The sequence below is a fragment of the Pseudochaenichthys georgianus genome, chromosome 7, assembly GCF_902827115.2.
Source record: "Pseudochaenichthys georgianus chromosome 7, fPseGeo1.2, whole genome shotgun sequence".
In the NCBI taxonomy this organism is placed as follows: Eukaryota; Metazoa; Chordata; class Actinopteri; order Perciformes; family Channichthyidae; genus Pseudochaenichthys; species Pseudochaenichthys georgianus.
Window position 1 is genome coordinate 43392736 of NC_047509.1, and position 23181 is coordinate 43415916.

A 23181-nucleotide genomic window follows, 5' to 3' on the forward strand; every position below is an offset into this window, starting at 1 on the left:
GGCAACCATGCTCGGGGATCTTCTTCGCTGCTTTTGGTGTATTTTGTGGCAGAAGTCCAGCGCCACTTACAGGCCCGGCATATGTACTACAGCGTTTCCAGTAGTCTTGTGTGAACGGACACGTTAAATGAGCCGAATGCGTGTGAACGGAAGACTTTTTTGATAACAAATTCGGTCCGTTTGCGCTCCCGTGTAAATGGGGTCAAATAGGAAGGAGGCTATCATAGCTTATCTACTGTGGTCAACAGTCTAGAGAGAATGTACATGCATCACAGCTGTCAAGCTACAGCTAGTGGAGGACTGTATGTACTCTGCACATACTTAACCTAACGCTGGACCAACATGTTTCAGATCTTATCTCTACACTATTGTGTGTGCAGTACTTACCAGTTTACAGAGTGTGAGTGAGCGTACAGCCCATCGCTGTAAAGCTGTTCCTGTAGCGCTCTGAATCTCAATAAACTCATCCTCTGCTGTCTTAGGTGCCTTGATATGAGTCACCTGAAAATATATAAATTAATGAGAGTTAAAAAGAACCTATTTGTCAAAGAGGCTTCTCCTGGTGGACCTGCTGCCTTTTTGGGCTTCAATTCAACACAACTCAAGCTCCCTTCATTAACCACGAGACTACAAACATCTCTAGGATGTGGAATGTTTGACTTACCCTTTATCAACCTCAACATTTTGGAAGAAACCATGTACCAGAACACTCATATTGTTATAGACTCATAATGTCAGAAATGTTGATACGCCTAATTGTAGAACAAGCTACTTCCAATCATTAGCTTACTGTCAGCTTGAATCCTACTTAAGGCCCTTTTACGGGTGCACACAATTGGACACTATTGGATTGACCACCTCTCAATTAATCTCAATTTGAAAAAATGATGTGAATAATGACTGGAAATGACCAGATACAGTGCCTATACTGTGTCTGTGGGTAGCAGCAGTGTAACACTATTATCTGTACCTGTTTATATGCATGTTTTAAATGTCACCAGAAGATGAAGAAAGTGTTCTACACTGCTTCATTTGCTGTGCTGAATTTCCATAGCAGACACTTTCACATGAATACCACCAATGCTACCACTAATTTGAACAATGTGTATATTCAGGTGTCCGAGTTAGCCCTGACAGTGCCACATTGAGAAAGTTTGCACACTGCCATGACCTTGAAACTGAAAGAGCTAAATGGAATTCAGCTATCATTTATTCCTTCTAGTCTAACCTCTTAAAAATGTGACTGGCCATCGTGCAGGCAACCACCTCTCTTTTAGAGCCTTTAGTGGGCTCATTCTAAAGCAGGAATACATTTTTGACCTGGGATGATATGAAACTAGAAAACATGAGGAATATAATGCTGCAAAATGTCCTGCTAGCTTATTCGGGGGTAGACTAAATAACGCTTTAAGCTAATGCTTTGGATAAACGCGTCAGCTAACTGTAATGTAAAGTAATGCCATCCAGTTTGAAAAATAATCATGCAGTGTTTTGCAGGCAGAATACATGTGTTATTATCACCTATTTTAAAGGGTTGATATAAATATATCTCCATGCTAGACTCTAAACAGACTTAGAATTGCATAAAAATAACCGGCTGTCAAAAATTACTTGCAGATGTGAGGGGGAGGGGTTAGAGTGTAGTTGTCGAGAGTGAGGTTGAAGTTCTGGGATGTGGGGCCAAAGATGATGATGTCTGATTTGTCGCTGTTCAGTCGAAGGTAGTTTGTTTGCATCCAGGATTTGATTTCTAAGAGACGGTTGGTGAGTCTGGAGTTGGGTTGCGATGTCTTTTTGGAGATGTGAAGTTGGATGTCATCAGCATAGCAGTGGAAGTGAAGGCTTTGTCGACGGATTATTTTTACCAAGGGGGAGCATGTAGAGGAGGAACAGGAGGGGACCAAGCACCAAACCCTGGGGGACGCCTTGGGACAGAGCGGTGGTGGAGGAAGTGCAGATATTGATATGGATGAACTGTGGCCTGTACTACGAAGCAGGATTTGCGATTAGCGAGGTAACTTCAGGGTTAACTCTGAGTTTTCAGTCCTACGACGCTGGTTCACTTCTTACCGGGATAGATCTCCATGGTAACTGATGCTGAACACTTAATCTAACCGGAGCTCAGTGAAAGCACCGCCTGCTGACCAATCAGAGCTCTGTTTGCGGAGTTTAAAGCTATCAAGTCATATTACAGGATAAAGAAAAATACAGTTTAAACTGACGTTGCAGGAAAGACGGCCGGCAAAAATCAACTGACTGTGTGAACGTGAACATTAATAGAATATCACCTTCCATCTTCAGAGCAATCTGACTATTATTACATTAGCGTTAAGAAAGCTTTCTTAAATATCTGCCACAACATAAGTAACCGGATCAAAGTAACATTACGTACAGTCCACGGCACTGTGAGTGCAGACGTGTCCCATTATCATTCATATCACATCATAATATATATAATATATTTCCTTATCTGAGTCAGCTGAGCCGTATCTGGCCGTGCAACACTTACTGTACAGTGTCACATACTGTATGCAGAAGTATTATTTTAAGCAACACATTAAGTTGACGAAACACTCGAGTCAAATGTAATTAAAGTCAGATCCACTCGTTTCTTAGATGGGGCAGTGATATCATAAACCTGTTATTGTGCGAATTCAAACACTTAATTCAGCTGTTCTGTATTCACCTTGCAGGTGCAACTATGTTGCTTTTATCCTGGATAAAGTGTTTAAGTCATGGATGTTTAAAGTTTAACTTCTTCATATTTGTCTAACATGATAGTTTACTTTTCATTAATGAAGTATGACGCTGCCTCAGTACGCTTGTCCCTGTTTGTGATTGGTCAAATGTTGCTAACCCCGCCCCTTTCACGTGAACGTGCTCTCAGCTGGACAGAGAAACCCTGGGTTGAGTGACTGAGTTGATAACCAGCGTCGTAGGGCCGCTTAGCGAGAGCGCGTTTGTTAGGGTTAGTTAAGCCAGGTAACTCAAACATATCCAGGGTCTGTTGAACTGGCTTCGTCGTACATGGCACTGGTGTTTGTTGGTGAGGTAGGATTTCAGCCAGGATAGAGCACTCTCGGTAATTGTCAATTAAGCACGTTTTATTTCAGATGTATTGCCAGGACAAACATAAAGAGTGCAGGGCCGCATCGCAAATGAATCTTCACGTTCCCTCCTTTGAGACGATGTACACTAGCTTGGTAACATATCAATATCAATAGGGAAGAGCAGGAGAAGTATAACTGCAAAGATTTGGAATGCTAAACATTTTCTCATATCAAAATAATATATTAGCAGCTTGTTAAATGCATATTCAATGTGTACTCACAGTAAATACTTTTTCTGGCTGTCCCTTGGCCCTCCAGTTGGTGTCATGGACCTGCTTCAGGATCATCCAAGCCTCATCGTGCTTGGCTGTCTGCTCAACACAAACACAAACACACACACACACACACGCACGCACGCACGCACGCACGCACGCACGCACGCACGCACGCACGCACGCACGCACGCACGCACGCACGCACACACACACACACACACACACACACACACACACACACACACACACACACACACACACACACACACACACACACAGCAATGAGAACACTCGCTGAACCGAGGTTACTGCAAGTATGCCTTGCCACCGTGGTATAACCAAATATCAAGCAATGCACAATCAAGTATAAATGTGTAACACATTGTTTGTTTGACATCATATGGGTGTTGCTGGTCCTGTGTTAGAGTAGAATGAAGATGTGTGCAGTCTCACCTCCAGCAGGAAGCGGGGGCTCTCAGGCATGAAGGTGAGACCGACCAGGGAGGAGATAGCAGGAAGAGCTGCAACCAGGACAAACACCCTCCAGCTGTGGAACTGGAACTCTGTGCCCATACTGAACCCCCAGCCTACACACACACACACACACACACACACACACACACACACACACACACACACACACACACACACACACACACACACACACACACACACACACACACACACACACACACACACACACACACACACACACACACACACACACACACACACACTAGTTGGGGAGCAGTGCATGTCCAACAACATGTTTTCCTGAAGAATGTTGTCCACAGACTTTCCAGACTGGCAGTTTGTCAGGAGGAGAACTCCATGTTTAAATGGCCACACAAACCCCAAAAGGCTGCCCAGTGAGTAGCCATGGCAACGTTCAAGTGGTTATAGCATACAGAAAGGATGTATTGTTTGAGATTAGAGAAATCATCCATTGTCTGTATTCCTTTTTCTTTCCTTTAGGTGTTGAAACGTTAAGTAAATAACTGCATAACTCAGACACTTTAAAGTCACTAGTCTTTGACTAAACTATTTCTCAACCTGTCTGCTTCCTGAGAATATGTTGCAAGAGATACTGAATGTTGTCCATTTTACATTGAGAAAAGAACAGTGAACACCTCCTTCACTCTGTCTATGAAATGACTCATGTTGGGGTGGAACCCAAGTATTAGGAAAGTATCCATGAAGCTGCAACGAGCTGCTTTCCTATCCAGCAGCATTACTATGCTGTCTATTGAGCTGACTAAGCTCTTTAGATCTTACCATATCTGGGGATGATTCCCCAGGCGGTGAAGGAAGCGTAGATGCCTCCGATCATCCAGAACATACACAACCAGGACAGATGCTCGCCTCTCTTATCCATCTGGAGGAACTCGGAGAAGTACGAGTACACGATGGGCACTGTGCCACCAATACTGAGAGAACAGAGGAATAATGACAGAGAAAGAGTAATAATTACAACTAATACCTTAAGATGTATTAGCTGACCACTGAACTATAAACAACATACAAATGTTTCATTGTAAAAGTATTTCCACTTATTCAAATGTTGCAATGACAGAACAGATCCTATTTCAAGCATTACGAGAAGTGCCAAAAGTCATGTTGTAGCAAACAGAAAGTGCTTTAGTCGTCACATTCTGACTCTCTTCGTCTTCAGGCACACTCCCACACCTTGAACCCTATCATTGTCATTCCCTAACTGTCCACCAGAGGCCCTCAGACTTCTCCCCCAGGTCTCCTTCAGCTGCTGCACCATGACCTGGATTGTGTCACCCATAGCCTGCCTTCCTGTACCTGCCTGTAACATCCTGTATGTACATCTTTGCTTCTCTAGGAGGAAATAAGAGATTTCTAGTGTGAACTCAGCTTGAATAACGTGCCAGAATCACTCACTGAAAAGCGTTAATATGATGACATGTGGGTGCAGTTGTGTGGCACACACATGCAGGACACATGACATCTGCTGATAAGGCGAGCTGTTCTGCATCACATCCTCTGCTGAGCTCATGATGTGACCTCATTGCTCAGCCCGAGTGTCCCTGTGGACTACAGTGCGTCTGAGTGAGAACACTCTGCTGTGTAACTGCAATAACACCCTAACACACTCTGCATGCACGGTGTGGAGGTGATGATGTATCTATTAAAAAGCCTTTGAAAGACGTTGCAATAGGACATGTTACACATCTGGGGCTCTGGTTGAGCAAAGGGGAACTCCAACACCAGGACATGCTTAAGGTGAATGCGTTCTGGAGACAAAGGAGAGCCTGTCTACATGTAGGACACCCAGCTGATGTGCTCTGCACCTCTTTATGAAAGGTTTGGGTTGAGGAGAAAACCCACATGCTTTTACGCTGATTATCACATTTTTAGGGATTACAAATATTGAACTTATTTGGGAAAAATTGATTTAAACAAATGTAAACTGTGCTGAAGTATAGATGTTGGTTGCATTGGGGGATGTTAATACTTTGATGGATTTAAAATCCCGCCCACAGCCCTCTCTAAAGATCGAAACTCTGTTTTTTAGGGAACAGTGTTTCAACAACAGGCTTGACATATGTATGTCTCTGGAAGAGAACATACTATTCTTTCACAATGATTTTGTGATTTAGAATGATTACAAATGTTTATGTTCAAATGAAAACCTTACACAATACAGCCTGGTTGTTAAGTTAACAATAAGCATTAGCTTCTACAAACATTACATATTAAGTATGTATTATTAAGACCATCTTAAGACTACGCGGGTCCTGCTTGGAGTGGAAACATAAAACGTTCAACTCAGTAAGAGAAGGAGTGTGTGTGTGTGTGTGTGTGTGTGTGTGTGTGTGTGTGTGTGTGTGTGTGTGTGTGTGTGTGTGTGTGTGTGTGTGTGTGTGTGTGTGTGTGTGTGTGTGTGTGTGTGTGTGTGTGTGTGTGTGTGTGTGTGTGTGTGTGTGTGTGTGTGTGTGTATTACCCAACACCAGACAGCACCCTGAAGAAGAGGAAGAAGCCATATCCCTGGGCGAAGGCGGACAGGAAGGCAAAGACACAGTTTATAGCTAACGCAACGATCAGACAGCGCCGCCGGCCCACTTTGTCTGCTAGACCCCCCCACAGGAACGCTCCCACCATCATGCTCAGGAAGACGGTCAGACCTGCACAGAGAACAAGAAAAGTGGAATTGTATAAAGATATGACAAATCTGAAAAAACTATAGTGTCAGCTGCATGATAACTTTTGTTAGATGGTAATTAGCTTAGCTAGCTTCTGTTGCCCCTTTAATCAGACAGAACTCTGTCTCCAGTTTGGCAACTTTATTCTTCCAGATGGAACATTTATTACATTTGAGCAGACAGCTGCCATCAGGAGACAGCTGTTCAACTCTCATTTTCAACCAGCAGTCCATGTGTTGTTTTTGAAAGCATGGCCATGGTTGCTCTCTAACCTCAACCATATTATATATACTGTAACACATTAATGTGTTAGTGATTCATTTTGTCTTACTCCTAGGAATCTAACCTTTTCTGTGTGGGGACGTTTACGACCAACCCTGAGTCTGTTATCCGTCTTAAGGAATGGGAGGCGTCAGCTATTGTTGATATTATCAGGTCAACTATCGGGCACGGAGGGTTTTTATGACTGTGTGAGTGCTGGTTTCTAAGCACCACAGACAGGTGATCCAGTGTTTCCAGATGTGGGGCTATCTCCAAGTGTTCCCAGAATGTTTACGTCAGCCCCCCAATATGTAAGCTAGTTAAAAGGTCTATCGAGAGAGAGGATTCAGATTTGACATGGCAACCCACCGGTGCAGTCAGAACCTCTGGCTGTTGTGCGGCAGGGCTAAATTTCTCCGGCCGATACTTGTAATAAGCATCAGTGTTTGACATCAAAGCTCCAACTCTCCCGTGTCTCTCTGAGTCCTGACTCTCCATTGCTGCAGAAGTTTCCCTTACAGTATGTTCATGTCCCATTACATGACTTAGTTAATTTAGATGTTCGCTAAACTATCAAAGTACTGAGTTTGCCTTAAATTCGTTTTTTAACCTTAAACCTATCAAAGTTATGTTTGGGTCTGAATGGTCTGAATCCAACCAAATTAACCATAGCAGGAAGATTGAAAAATATGTATTTTTCCAAATTATTTTTAGGCTAATTTCAGGGGGAACAGACAAATGATGTCCTGCTAGTGTTTAAACATGATTAACCTTTCCACCTGCTGAATAATAATAATAATAATAATAATAATGCATTTATTTCATGTGACAGTCTTTACTGAAAGCTTTGTGTTGCCTCATTTAGAAGCTTGAACTGAATAGGGACACATTGCTGACATTTATAACAGGGATGAATAAAGGTGTATCTAATCTTACTGCAAAGTAAACCCCCTCTAGGTACTCAAATAAACACCAGGGTTGTGGTCAAATCATCCATTTTGGTTACGAAGGTCCCTAACAGAGTGAAGTGACTGGAAAGTTGTTCAGTGTCAGCCGTGAAATGAACTGTTAGGATTCTGGAGACGATAGGAAAGGAGCTTCAACGCTTCCCTTATAACTTCCTTTATCTTGGGATACACTGGACCTTCCTTACAAAAGAAAGGAGAAAATGCTGTCCCAGAATACCTTGCATCCGCAATATTTACCGGGACACAACATTCAGGAAAAACAACCGATCGTGACTGAGAAATGCGTATCATGTGAGTTACTGTGCTAATTGAACATTTTCCATCTAATGCCATAACTTCCCAAAGTGTTTATATATTTGAACATTAACAAGATTTTAAAGATAAAGGCAACCTATTAAGGAATACTATTATGGAATACGCTGCAAGTAAAACTTTGTCTAGAGGCACTTCCTACTGTAAATGCTTTTAAAGGTATGCTACGATTAGCCCTTCATGAAACATGTAACTGTTTTACCTGATGCTATTGCTGATGTGATTATGCTTCTTGCCACTGCACAAATGGCCTTCTGTATTTATATTTGAATTGTATGTTTTTTTTGTTTAATGCCTTTGTTTTATGTTGAAACTTGTTGTGTGCCGTGTTGGTCAGGACTCCCTGGAAGAAGAGATCTTGTATCTCAATGGGACATTCCTGGATAAATAAAGGATAAATAAAATAAAATTAACGTTACGCTAATTACTGTAAAATGAATCAAGTCTATATTTCATTTTATTTTACTCAGTTTACTGATTTTTGTGGGGTTTCTTAAACTCTTTCAACATGTTTGAATTGTGATATGCATAGGGATCGATGTGTACACCTAGCAAGTGATGTTTATATTGCAGAACGTTTTATTTAATTGAAATAAATAGATAAAACAAAAGGGTGATCGTGAGTGTGAGCAACCATTTGGTTTCACTTTCATTTTTTACTTCAATATACTTTTCAATGTTGTGAACGTTCATACAGTGCGCATCAAAAATCAAACAAAGCGCATTGGGCAACATATCTAGATGTGCTTTGTATAGGCAACCCTATGGACAACTGTTATTTTCCCATGGCAGACGCACATCAATAAGATCCACTCACGCATCATAATCACGTTGCCTGTAAGTAGTGCAGTCACCTTCTCTTAGCACTGCTTTTGTCTTTTCATAAATCCTGATACATTCTCCTTCACATCTTTCCTTAACCCCATGCAGTTTCTCATCGAGGTTAAGGGACAGTAGTCAGGAAAGATGATCTGATATTTTGTTAATTCAACCGCAACCCTGCCTGTATTTGCCATTTTTTCATCCTCTCATTTTCTTTCCAAAAGTCGGGTTAACTAACATACACGGAGGTCTTAGACTTAGACCATACCGCCGTATGATGTCAGCACTCTTTTTGCCTTAACATTTCAAGTACTTGAGGAGCAGCTTGCTTCTGAATATCCCCCCCACTGCTGCCAGAGACGGCGAGCATGTAACACTACACCTCAGTGTGCAGATGGCCATGCAGCAGGGAACAGCTGACTCTGTGACTCATCATATCGGGTCGGAAATTATAAAAACCATTAACATAAACTTTTTGAAACACATGAAAACCTTCAAAATGCACACCCTTGATACCAGTCCTAGCAGGGACGGCTGTAACCAACAGGCTGATATCTACTGTCGCTGAAACGCTGCACAGCTCTCTCCAAGGTCAGGATCGATCGCTCCGGCTGCATGCTGACTCAAAGTGTTTTTGAAAATACAGCGCTGTATCAAACTGAGGGGGGTGGAGTAGAAGAGTGAGCAGGAGTGATTTTGTTTCTCTGCCCATCTGCTGCTGAGTCTGGTGGTGGTGGGGGGGGGGTTGGATATAATGCTGATGATAGTCACAAAGAAGAAGAACTGCCCAGAGCACTTTCTTCTCTAACGGCCCGTCCACACAGCGGCGTGCGTTGACGCTCCCCCATTCACTTTGAATGGGGTGACGTCACTTTTAGCCGAAATGCATCGTGGGAAGCGACGTGGAGCGTAGCTGGCGTGGCTCGCTGCAAAAGTTGAGCAATGTTCAACTTTTGACGCCTCGGGAGAGGCGTCAGCCAATCGAATCATATGCCAGTACAAGCTCTAGCCAATCAAACCGCTGCTTGTGTGTCAGGGGCGGGAGATTCATGTGATTGGTTGTTGGTCGAGTTTCAGACACGCCCGCCGGCAAGCGTCAGTGCACGCCGCTGTGTGGACGGGCCGTAATCTCCTCTCCACTTGTCTACTACTTTATATCTCTTAAAGGGCCCATGTCATGCTTTTCCGGTTATTACCCGACCCCTTGTGTGTTATGAACAACCTGATCTCACCAGAAAGCGTGACTCCACCACGACTCCTTAACCGTTTCACATCATGACTTAACTGTTTCAGACGGTTATAGAACAATATCAGTCTTTACACATCATAACAATTGAACAGTTTTAAAGTTTCTCTTTCTTTCCCTCTTATATTGCAGTCCCTCACTCACTTTTTTTAAATTCAGTGTGAGAATTGAGCTGGAGCTTGTCCTGCCAGGAGTTTGTAAATCTGGGCTGACATGGAGTCAGGGCCATTCTCACACACATGCAGGTGCTCATTGGTTACAGTGATGCAAACACAGGTATGGGGAAAAAAGAGAGAACTATTCGAAGCAGAAAAAAAACAGCGTAATATACCATCTGACAAAGTCCTGTGCTATAATGCTCCAATTAACTGGCTATTCTATTCAGATCAATAGGAGACAGAGATGTTATAAATCAAGGGTTTTTATTATTATTTACAGCAGGGGTGGGGAACCTTTTTCCTTTCAATTTTTACAACATCCTCCAAGGGCCGTACAAATGATTGAACTCAACCTCTGCTTAAAAAAACTAAAATCACAGCCCATTAATTTGGCCTTTCTTTCATGCTGTGCAAATAAAAAGCAACCTCTTAATCCAGATATCTCACCATGACTCACGCATGCATGCACGTGCACGGTGTGGCATGACCACCAAAACAGAAAGATATGGACACAAGATGTGTGCAAATGTATTTAGTATCCTATCCATGTGAACATGATTTAAGTGGGGGGGGGGGGGGGGGGCCTAACCTCCTCTAGGGGGGTCCGGGGCATGCTCCCCCGGGAAGATTTTTTTTTTTTTAAATATTGAAGTTAAAGCATCAATCTGGTACACTTTGAGAGCAACATTAAGAGATCTATGGATACATCTCTCAACACCCATATGAAACAGAACTGTAAGCATATTTTTCTTTTTGGATATTTTACAAATCACTCCCCTTTAAAACTCTATTCTTGTTATTTTTAACAACTTTTTTGTTACTGTCATATAGTATTTTATACCTGTTTTTCATTTAGTCTCATTAATAACTATAATGATCATATCAAGGTGTGCCTTAACCTCACTGAGCTGAGGTTATTTGAGTCTCTCAGGAGAGAGCTCTCTTCCACCTGGTTGTAGAAAAGCGTTTTAAATTCGTTAGCATAGCTAGCTAACCAGATGCTAATAACAACAGATCGCCACTGTGCTTACAACTAAAGACACAGCCACGCAAACACTGCGGCATGTATACGGCTCCTTATGGGTACTACAATATTTTAAGGGCTGGAGCGGCGTTCCGGTGCTCTCTGTCAGCACTCCTTTCAGACGAGACATATACCACGTGAAGACACATTACGCTCGTGTTGTGTTCAAGGAACCTGTCCTTGGCCAGGAAAAACAGGTCCTCGCTTGTTTAATTATTTTTGCGGTCTAGATTTCACCCAAATCAGCGTTAAAAAAGCGGGAGGCGCCGAAAAATCCCCTATTAATGTATTGATTATAGCTCCGGGTCCGTATAGGTCGGCGTCCGGATCCGGACCGCGGTCCGCCTGTTGCCGACCCCTGCTGTAGGGAGTAAAACACTAACACAGAAAAGACCTGTCTATGCTGCCCCAGAACGCCTCGTTGGGGATTTCTCATTTTCCATTGTTTTCTTCCTGGGTTCTGTGACGTGTGAATACCCAAATCAACAACAAACGACCGTATTGGCCCAAATGGACCAATCCGCGGAGCACCTCACACTAGGGGTTTCACAACTACCAATATTTACTAGTCGACTATTTTTCAAAATAGCAGTCGACTAGTCGACTAGTCGTTGCGTCATAATAAAGACACACAAAGAGAGGTGTTCAACTGTATTTTATTTTAAATTTGTGTGACATGGCTGAGTAAATAACAAACAGTGCCTTAGTACATAACAAACAGTGACTTCGTAAATAATAAACGGTAACTGGACTCACCAAAATGTACAGCAAAAAACTTGCAAACTTAAATGCCACGTAAATCCATTGCGCAAAACACATTATTCGCTGTCCTCCGCGAACTTCGCAGCACTCTGGATTTTATCTCCCAGGTGTCTGTGATGTAGTGGGCAGTTATGGTGATGTATGGATCCATGGTGCAAGATGTCCACAGATCAGTTGTTAGTGAGACACTTTTATCTTTCATCTCATTGGCAATCCTCGCTTTCACAGTGTTGTACTGTAGCATGATGTTGCTCCAAAGTGTAGCATGTGACGGGATCTTATAGCCTGGCTCGAAAAACTTCATAATGTCCCTGAAGCCTTCTCCGGAAAGGGCAGAAAGTGGTCGAACATCCTTGACGACAAAGTTGATAAGCAAGTCTGTTATCTGCGGTCTTCTTTTGTCCGTAACGGGGCGCTTGGAAAAATCAATAATGCTCGTCTGTCTCTGTCCTGTGCTGACGGCGGTCCGTTGCTCACTGGTGCTGCTAGCATTACTGCTAGTGCTAGCTGTCGGCAGCGGGTGTTTCATTTTTAGGTGGTTGCGCATAGCAGAAGTATTTTTGTTGTACTTTAGTACAGATGTACACAACTGACACTTAACTGTGGAGTTGGTTACGTCTTCTTTGAAGTACTGCCATACATATGAATGTCGGACGTTTTTTGGAGCATTTTGCGGCACCTCGTTCACCTCCATTTTGTTCACGACTAGTTGACTAGGGCCTACAGCGCCGACTAGTGGTAAAGGTAGTCGACTAGTCGACTAGTCGATTAGTTGGTGAAACCCCTACCTCACACACCAGGATCCCACTAACAGGGAGTCCCCATTGACTTGCATAGAGCTCCCTGAACGCTGGTAATAGACAAGTTGGGATGGCGGAGAAATGCTCTCCGCAGACCCATTCTCACAGCGCTATAAACCTTTTTCTTACTCAATATCAAGCCACACTTATTGTTTTTACTGCGGCTGTGAGTGTTTGTGTGTGCTCAGGATGAGTTTAGCTTGTTCTCGCTGTATCGCCGACCCAGAAACCTGTTCGCTCCGTGCGGCAGCTGCGAGCAGCAACAATCAGAGCACACTGGGCTCACAGGGAGGGGGGGGGCAGGAGCTCCAACAAGCCTTGTAGGACAGAGAGTGAATACACATGCTATACAGAGATGCTGTGTGAGAAACCAATGCGATTTTGGAAAATTGCACAATATACATCTATTCTAGTAGACCTCAACAATGGAAATATGATCAGTAGAAATGGCCATGACATGTGACCTTTGATATTTCCTCCCTACTTCTTACTATCTCCCGCACCTTCCTTGTTTATCCTGCTGTTTATCCTGATTTCCTCTCTTGTACTCCCCCCCCCTTCTTCTGCTCTGTTTTTTTTCTCTCCTGTTCTCTGTTATCTTTGTCTTTGTCTTTATATTAATGGGGGAAGTAAATGGGGGCAGTGTTTCACACCATCAGTTGACAATCTCTCACACAAACGTATGCAGTTTAATTCAAGTTCTATACACACTGATGAGAGGCGTCAATGCAGCAGAGTGAGACTGTTCAATGTGAACATGTTAAAAAGTTAAATAGTAAAGTTTTGGAAGCAATGCGTGGGTTTGGGAGAGACTGGAGTCGTGTAAGAGTCTGTACAATTTGTATTCATCCACAATGGAGGCCAACATTTTCTTTTAGTATGTAAGGAACACATGGTGAGTGATGGAGATAGAAACGGATCATTTTGTTGGACAATGTGTTTAATCTCCTCACCCTTCCCTCTTTACTCCTCCCCCTCTTTGGATCTGTGTTCTCCTCTCAACTCCAAATATTGTTCCCTCACTTGCTCTACTCAAAGACCCCATAGACTGCAAACCTTGAGATGTGACTCTCTCACACCCTGCACATAACAGATCCTTCAAACAGCTACAGTTGGCAGTACACACAGATTTATAGCATCCTCACTGCCCATTAGCTAATTACTGCAGCAGTTAACTGGAAATCATTCACTCTCCCTTGACTGCCAGAGTGTGTGTGTGTGTGTGTGTGTGCGTGCGTGCGTGCGTGCGTGCGCATAGAGCTCAGTTTATAACTCGAACCCTGATTACAGGTATAAGAATGTCATTCATTATTACGTTACTTATTTGCTATCATGGCTGAAAATAAAAATGTCATTGAGCACCTCGAGGGCTCCCGAGGGGTGTGTGTGCTCTCCCCTATGTAGTATATAGTGCCGCGCACATATACTATCAGGACGTTACTGATGTGGTGCGGCCGCGGAGTGATACTGTATGTATGCAAGCCCGCATCTATGTACTCATGGAAAGGTCTACGGATACCTTTATTACTCTCCATGACCTGCGGTCGACTATATAGCATAAAGGACAATTACACCTTAAAACAACAGATACAGGAAAAGTTTCTTCCTTCAGTAGTCAGCAGTCACCTTTATAAATAAAGTGTTAGGTAGTAACCCTCCAACATTAAGCACCCTCTTCACCACTTCAAGTCATAGGTATATACCGTTTTATAGATTCAATAAACAGCGGTTCTTTACATGTACGGTACCGTAACCAGTGGCACACTAGGAATAAGGTTGCAAAATATGTTACCAATTGCCAGAGTGCATCACCCGTTACCTGCAGAAGGAAGCCATGCACGCATCGCAGCGCTGAAGGATAATATAGGGTCCGCTCTCTTTAACTCCAGTCGACTTTCTGCTGCTTTCCTACGTGGTGAAACGAAGACCAGCCGCTGTGTTCAGTGGCGTTTTTATATGTACAAAAGTGTTGGGGCACTTAGGGCCCATTCCAACACACTCTCACTCCCTAAGCGTCCAATAGCGACGTTTGGTCAGTGTCCGTGGCGTCCAATTGTGACGCTCCTAGGCTCCTTCAGCGTCATAAAGGGACGCAAATAGCTTTCAACTGATTGCAATGTATTCCCATCTGCGTCGGGATTTGACGCTCATGGAAGCACGGCATTCGTTTATGTCGGCTGCCCTTAAAGGCAATGTGAGCGTCCATTCCCATTGGATAACGGAGAATTGTACACCCGGAAGTAAGTATTCCCCTTACTGTCGATTGATTTTACAGTGATATCTGCACTACTTATCGACTAAAAAACACCAGATTATCCTTGTTAATTACACAATATTGATTGGTTTAAATTGTGTGCAATGCTTTTGTATTTTTCCCCTTCGATTCGGAGAAACAAATATTTTTTCTGAGTAAAGGATGGCAGAAGACACTACACTACCCAGAATCTCCAGCTATCGTTTGGACTACACCATGTGCTCTGTTTGACAAACCCCGTGATAGTCCTCAAGCTCTGTGATTGGAGAGTGTGCTCCGGGTTAAGCCGATTCTCGAACAGCACTTGAAATGGGATGGAACCATGGCAGACTGTCCAAAACTGGATTTGAACGGGTCCACCTCGTCCCCCACTTCCCCACCCCGTCCCCAGAACTACACATGCTGGCTATTCTGTTTCGCAACATGTTCTCTATGGCACGTCTCTACTGGGAGTTGTAGTTTTAAAAGACGTTTTCGTATTTCCCATAATAAGAAGTTGCCAGTATTAAACTGTGTACATCCCTGGAGGTTTAGGGGACAGGAAACACTCACATTTAAAACATATAATTAATAAATGGGTGAAAATTGCTTGTGCTCATAATGGGCAGTATTAATATATATACACACATGCCAGCTAAGGTCAGAAGAGCTTTATTTAACAGCTGGTCTTATGTTTGTGACCCCTGGGATAACATTACATTACATTAATTGATAAACCTGAAACATGTACTTGTCAAGGTTCAGAGGCACATTTTGCAAATATGGCAGTAGCCATCGATCAGCTTAAGATAAGATATACTTTATTGATCCCAAGTTGGAACATTTGCGTTACATCAGCATGTGTAACAGTTAAATAAGCAGTTGTGTTTATTTGAAAATCATTTAGTATAATCACACAAATTCTGTGTTTTATATTCAACAATTCTGTGTTCTTTATTTATTGATTGTTCAATACCTGACAAGGCCGGAGATGAAATATCTACATACATCTTATAAGAGTATAATACATTATGTATAACATCAGTTAAAATAAGTGCTTCAACATAGTTAACATTGCTGGAGGTATGCACACATATTGATAGATGTCTTGTAATGCACTATTGAGGAACCTGCAACCCAAGTTTTTCATTTAATGCAGAACTACACCATAGTTGTGTAGGCCTATATGTCAATAAACCTTAGAAAATCTTGAAATCTTGAAAGGGATGTGCAAAATAGTCATTATATACAGTCTTTAATTAACTATTAGTAGAGAATAACGAGTAATGAATATACTTTATAGGGATCCTATTAATATCTAATAATAAAAATAATTAAATTCAATAACATGCTTTAACCACCAGGTGTCCCTTCATATCAGCTGTGCACCTGTATGATGTAAATACAGCCTATCTACCAATTGGATCAAATATAAAAGTGAGCCGAATTAGTGTTGATACTGCAAGGAGACGTATTGTGTGAAAATAAATGTAAGATGTTGTTTAATGGCTGATATATTTATGATCCACGTCACGTTTTCAGTTCCTCATGTTTGTCGAGAGGTCTTCTCACCAGGGCTCTATAAATACAGAACTACGGCAGATATGTAATATGTAATGCAGCCGAACCGTGTATTACAATGCCGTTATGTGATGACTTTCAAAGAGAAAAGCAAGCACACTCGGAATAAAATATTATTATTTTTTTTTTTAAATGTTTTCGGGCTGTTTCCGCTATTTGTTAATGACGATGTGCTGTGAGATGTGAGACTGGAATTGCACAGGGGAAAATAACGTAGGCTATCTTTAGATGCGGATTTTGTTAAATGAATATGTTTAGGCTGTGGACCAACACTATACATTGACGGGGAAAGGGGTAGCAATAAAGATAACACCATTAAACAGTTACACAACATAACAGAAATAATATCGATAGCAGTGTCCCTAGCATCCACCTTGGTAACAATGAAAACGTCGCGATTTCCTGAAGTAATCTTCGTAATAACTAGCAAACTAAAGATCATGTACATCCACTGCACACATAATCTGAAATAACAACTCATATTTCTCGCATCAAATGACATCAAAACGCATTTTAATGGCCAAACTAACTTTAAAATAGACATTTTCCACCGAGAATAAAACGAAGTTCGGCCATGTTTTCTTTTTCTGCAGGGAGAAATGTGAAGATCATGTGACATAGACGCCAGCCATCGGAATGAATGGTGAAAAAAACGGGGTTTGTCAAACAGAGCACATGGTGTAGTCCAAACGATAGCTGGGGATTCTGGGTAGTGTAGTGTCTTCTGCCATCCTTTACTCAGAAAAAATATTTGTTTCTCCGAATCGAAGGGGAAAAATACAAAAGCATTGCACACAATTTAAACCAATCAATGTTGTGTAATTAACAAGGACAATCTGGTGTTTTTTAGTCGATGAGTAGTGCAGATATCACTGTAAAATCAATCGACAGTAAGAGGAATACTTACTTCCGGGTGTACAATTCTCCGTTATCTAATGGGAATGGACGCTCACATTGCCTTTAAGGGCAGCCGACATAAACGAATGCCGTGCTTCCATGAGCGTCAAATCCTGACGCAGATGGGAATACATTGCAATCAGTTGAAAGCTATTTGCGTCCCTTTATGACGCTGAAGGAGCCTAGGAGCGTCACAATTGGACGCCACGGACACTGACCAAACGTCGCTATTGGACGCTTAGGGAGTGAGAGTGTGTTGGAATAACACATTTATATACAGTGTAATTCAAATATTTCACTGCTTTTGTGATCCTAAAACTTTGGTAACCAAATCTAAAACACCAAAACAATTCGATCACATGAGTACATTTGTGTTTTCACAAGAGTTTTGAAGATTTTCGGAAAATCGGATGTCAAATTTTAAGCTTTTGAGCTACTTATCTCATCAAAGAGTGCTCTAAGGTGAGTAATTTGCATATATAGCAATACCAGAGATTGTCCTGAACATTTTGATATGCAACACATGGGGTGCCATGTTAGAACATTTAAAAAGGTGATTTAAGAAAACATCTACAAATCGAGAAAATACCCTTAGACTCCAGAGGTTACGCATCTGCAGTGAGGTTCATGGCTGGTGAGGCACTGGCACTGACTCTTCAGGTTTACAAATACAGATCTTACTTCGAGCTATTTACGAAAATCCTATGGAGAAATCTCATTGCTTTTTTCTCGAGGGAAGCCATGCGCAGCTTACTTCCGGGTTTTAGGACGCGTCACTGCAGCTCTCTCATCTCCTCTTCACACACCACACTTTTCTCGGCACACATACTTAAAGCCAATCAGCTCTGAATTATGTGAGATGACGTTTGGTGGGTATGTCAGCACAGTGCCCCTATGGTGATTAATTTGTTGCCGCACACATTGAATAGAAAAAGACTCTGAGCATGCACAGTGTAGTTTTTACAGCACCCATTCACTTAGACAGTGAGAGACAGGGGCTTGATGGGGCTTGACCCACATCGCTCAAAACGGCTCAATAGGCAAACTGTAGACACTAATTAGAAGAACTTACTTGCTCCTACTTGGAGCTAGAAGTTGAGCTTGGTGGAAAAGTAATGTCAAGCTGTGCTGTGTTGGTGGTAAAGGACTGGTCAAGGCTGGTGTCTCTTTGGCAGTCCCTGGTATTTTGGGGATGAAAATAATATGCAGATGTTACAAAGAGCTCTTTGGCCAGCATGATTTGGCCTTTGTTATGCATCAGAGGCCCCAGAGTCATTCAATCAGGCTTTGCAAAAGTGCCATCAGGCCCGTGTGCAGGCGCCTCCTTACGCCTCAGGAAAGGTCAAAGTGTGTGGAAGGAAGGCTTGTCGTGTTCCCGGTGGAGTGAGGAAGATTGTTGCTGCCACACAGGTGTGTGTTCCAAGATGGCAGGACGTTGATTTGTTTCTGTCTCTGTTAGTGTTTGTCTCATTCTCGTTCTTCTTGTGCATACTGACATTTTAGAATTTTTAATTAGCCTTTTAGACCCGTTTTTAAATTGGTCTGCTGCGCTTTTAAAAACGTTTTAAAAGCGTAAGTGTTTGGGCTGTTTTGTGCCGGTGCCTCGCTGTGACTGGATTGTTTGCTCTCTGCCTGAGCTGTCGCTCTTTCGGACTCTGGATTGTTGTCTGTCCTGCCGTGCTGTCGGGGGCTGGTTGACCTGAGCTGCGGATCCTGAATTGGGTGTGTTAAGGCACAATGTTGCCTAAAGCTACACTTGTGTTCCCTTTTTTCCTGGGATTAATTGTCAGCCCGCATGTCGGCAAAACTGACTGATTGCCTCCCAGCAATATCTCTGTTCACTTCGGACATTCGGATGGTGGAACCTCTGGAGCGCTGACTCTATCGGATAGTTTTTACCAAAAGCTGACGTTTCATGGCACGAAATGCGCTCTCCCGTATGCCCTTTTTACTCTGGACTCGCTAATTTCGAAGGATCGGAGCAGCCCCGCCCCCCTGAGGAGCGACGCGTCCAGAGCCCATGTGAAAAAATCATCTTCCAGACTGTTAATATTGTTACTGCTTTTACTCTCTGGTAACGTTAACATGAACCCTGGTCCTGAGTGTTTCTCTGCTTCCCTGCATCATTTGCCAACTCCGAATGAGTTTAGCTGTAGGCAAGGATTGGGTTTTCTGCATGTTAATGCTAGAAGCCTAGTGTCCAAATTAGATGTTTTCAAGACCTGGTTTTTAGTTGCTAAGCCTGATATTGTTGTAGTTTCTGAAACCTGGTTAAAACCGTCTGTCACTGACACTGTTATTCACATTGATGGATATAATGTATTCAGAGCAGATCGTAAGGGCAGAGCTGGTGGTGTTGCAATATACACTGCTGAGAAACTACAGTGCTCAGTCCTTCACTCAATTTAAATTCCAAGGCAATTTGAGTTTCTAGCAGTCCAAATAACTATAGCAAATGCTCCCCTCACTGTTATTGGCCTCCATCGGCCATCATGGATGCATCTACTAGCCTTACTGAATTGTTGTCTACGTTTTCTTCTGAAATCATATTATTGGGTGATTTAAATTGGGACTGGTTGAGTGATAAATCTTCACAGTTTAAGCAGGTTTGTGATTCTTTGAACTTAACTCAGCTTATTGATAGTCCCACTAGAATAAACCCTGCCAAACCCAATAACGATACCCTTATAGATGTCATTCTAACAAATGCAGCTCATAAGTATGTGTCTGTTGGTGTTTTTCCTAATGATATCAGCGACCATTGCACTATTGCATGCGTTAGGAGCACTAAGTTGCCCAAAGCCAAAAGCCTTATTGTGCTCAGGCGCTGCTTCAAACACTTCTCTGAGCAGGCTTTCCTACACGATCTGGCAGAGGTTAAATGGCACTTCATAGCGTTAATTCCATCTGTCGATGTTGCCGTCCAATTTGTCATTGATCACTTTTTATCGATTATTAATTGACATGCCCCCCTTAGAAAATTCAGAGTTAAGAATAGGAACACTCCATGGTTTACTAGAGAACTATCGGATCTAATTCATGATCGAAATAAGCAATGGTCCTTAGCTAGAAAGTCTAACACTAGTGATGACTGGCTTCTTTTTCGTGTCCTCAGAAATAAATGTTCAGCCCTTATTAAAAAAGCTAAAGCTGATTACTATCTGAGCTTAACCACTGATTGTTTTAATGACCATTCTAAGTTCTGGAAAACAATTAAATCACTTCAGAACAAGAAGGTTTCTAGTTTCCCAAAAAAACTGAAGGTCAGTGATTCTTTTATTTCAGATTCAGATGGTATGGCTAATGCTTTCAATGCTCACCTCAAAAAGGCTGGTCACATTTTTGATGAGCAAAGTCATGACTCTCTAAATGGTCGTACTCACAGCCCTAATCAAGAGATGAACTCCCCTGTTTTTGATTTAGCTTATTTCTCGGTCTCTGAAGTCTTACAGGGTTTGCAATCAATTGATCATAAAAAGTCTGCCGGGCCTGACGGCCTCGACCCGTTCTTTTTCAAAATTGCAGCTCAGATTATAGCACAACCAGTAACTGATATTTGTAATCTCTCCTGGTCCACTCACACACTGCCAGCTGTGTGGAAGCAAGCTCTGGTATCGCCCCTCTTGAAAGCTGGTGATCCCACAGAGTTAAATAACTATCGTCCTATCTCAAATCTTTCTGCGTTATCAAAGATTCTTGAGTCCCTAGTTTCCACTCAGCTAAAACCTTTTTTAAATTCACACAACATCCTTAACCCTATGCAATCTGTATTCAGATCAAAGCACAGTACTGTGACTGCCGGTCTGAAAGTCTTAGACGATATTAAGGCTGCTTTGGATAACAAATCTGTATGTGTTGCATTGTTTATTGACCTAGCCAAAGCATTTGACACTGTAGATCACCACATTATGTCTAATGTTATGTTGGTGTCTCGTTTCGGTCATAATGCCATTTGCTGGTTTCAGAGTTATCTAACCGACCGTACTCAATGCGTCAGGTTGGGTAGTACTGTCTCTGACCCTGTCACCTTGAAGAATGGAGTTCCACAGGGCTCTATTTTGGGGCCTTTACTCTTTTTATTATATGTAAACAATATTTGTAATCAGATGCAATGTTCTACCTATCATATGTATGCTGATGACACAATTGTATACTCATATGCTCCTTCTCTGGATATGGCCGTTTCCAATTTAAAATCTGATTTTATCACGCTGCAGCATGCACTTCTTGATTCCAAACTGCTTTTGAACAGTAAGAAAACCAAAGCAATGCTTTTTGCTCCCAAGTCAGCGTCCTCTTGCCTCTCCATTGACACCCTTGATGGCGTCTCTGTTGAGTTTGTCGATACCTACACATATCTGGGCTTTTGGTTGGACAGTAATCTCAACTTCAAACACCATATTAAAGTTCTAACTAAGAAATTGAAATTCACTCTTGGCTTCCTTTACAGACTTAAATGTTGTTTTTCAACTTCATCCCGTAAAAGGTTGGTCTCTGGCTTATTCCTGTCCCAGCTGGACTACGGTGATACCATTTATAGATTTGCCTGTCCCACTGTTTTGGCCAAACTTGACCCACTCTACCATGCTGCACTGCGTTATATATCAGATGCACCCTATAGGACTCATCATTGCACACTGTATAGCCTAACTGGATGGTCCTCACTTACTATGCGTAGGATGCAGCATTGATTTTTAATGTATAAAGCCATTTTAGGAAAGCTTCCACTGTACATATGTGCCAGATTTGCTCCAGTTTGTGACTCTTACAACCTCAGATCCAGTGCCTGGATACGGTTCCAGGTACCTGCTGAGGCTGAGGACTGAGGCTGGGAAAAGGAGTCTTTTTTATTATGGTCCTTGGTCTTGGAATGACCTTCAATCACGCCTCAAACTGAGGGCACTTGTCTCAATAGCATGTTTTAGATTGAAGTTGTCTGAAGTCCTTACCACCAGCTGCTCTTGCATTAATAAGTAGTGCACCTTTCTTACTGTTCTAATGTGCAAAATGTAGTGACTGCTTTTTTGTCTTTTGTTTTCTTAGTTATGTTCTCTGTATTTTATATGTTTGTGTTATGTGTAACGGTGCTGCCTTCTTGGCCAGGTCAGCATTGCAAATGAGATTCTATCTCAATGCTTTTATCTGGTTAAATAAAAGTTAAATACAAATAAAAAAACTTGCTCAGATCAGTATTCAAGTGGCACTGTAATGTTTGAGCCCTTGGTTTCTTGGTTGCAGTCGAAGTGTCAGTTCATTCTAGGAAGGTTCCTAACAGATTTAAATGACCCAGAAGTACCTCAGTGGCAGCCATGATAAGAGCTGTTGGCATTCTCTATATCAGGGGTGGCGAACCTTTTTCCTCTCAAGGGCCATTTCAATTTTTTCAACATCCTCCGAGGGCCGTACAAATTATTGACCTCTGCTTAAAAATACTAAAACACAGCAGATTTCGCCTTTCTTTCATGCTGTGCAAAGAAAAAGGAACCTCTTAATCCAGATATCTTACCATGACTCGCGTATGCATTCACGTGCACGGTTGTGGCAGGACCACCAAAACAGAAAGATATGGACACAAGATGTGTGCAAATGTATTTAGTTTCCTATCCATGTGGACATGATTT

The 23181-nt window shown here is 42.3% G+C and overlaps 1 protein-coding gene across 3 annotated transcripts in view; it reads right to left on the bottom strand.

Moving 5' to 3' along the window:
* LOC117448970 (synaptic vesicle glycoprotein 2B-like) overlaps nt 1-23181 on the bottom strand; it is a 66995-nt gene that overhangs the window by 22148 nt on the left and 21666 nt on the right. For 2 of the 3 annotated variants that reach the window (XM_034086265.1, XM_034086263.1), the window contains 5 exons: nt 6298-6478; nt 4601-4752; nt 3779-3912; nt 3332-3421; nt 388-501 (listed from right to left, as the gene is read on the bottom strand). In XM_034086265.1, coding sequence (XP_033942156.1) covers nt 388-501; nt 3332-3421; nt 3779-3912; nt 4601-4752; nt 6298-6478 — 671 coding nt within the window. The remainder of the gene's footprint in view (nt 1-387; nt 502-3331; nt 3422-3778; nt 3913-4600; nt 4753-6297; nt 6479-23181) is intronic. The other variant, XM_034086264.1, reaches the window with a different exon arrangement.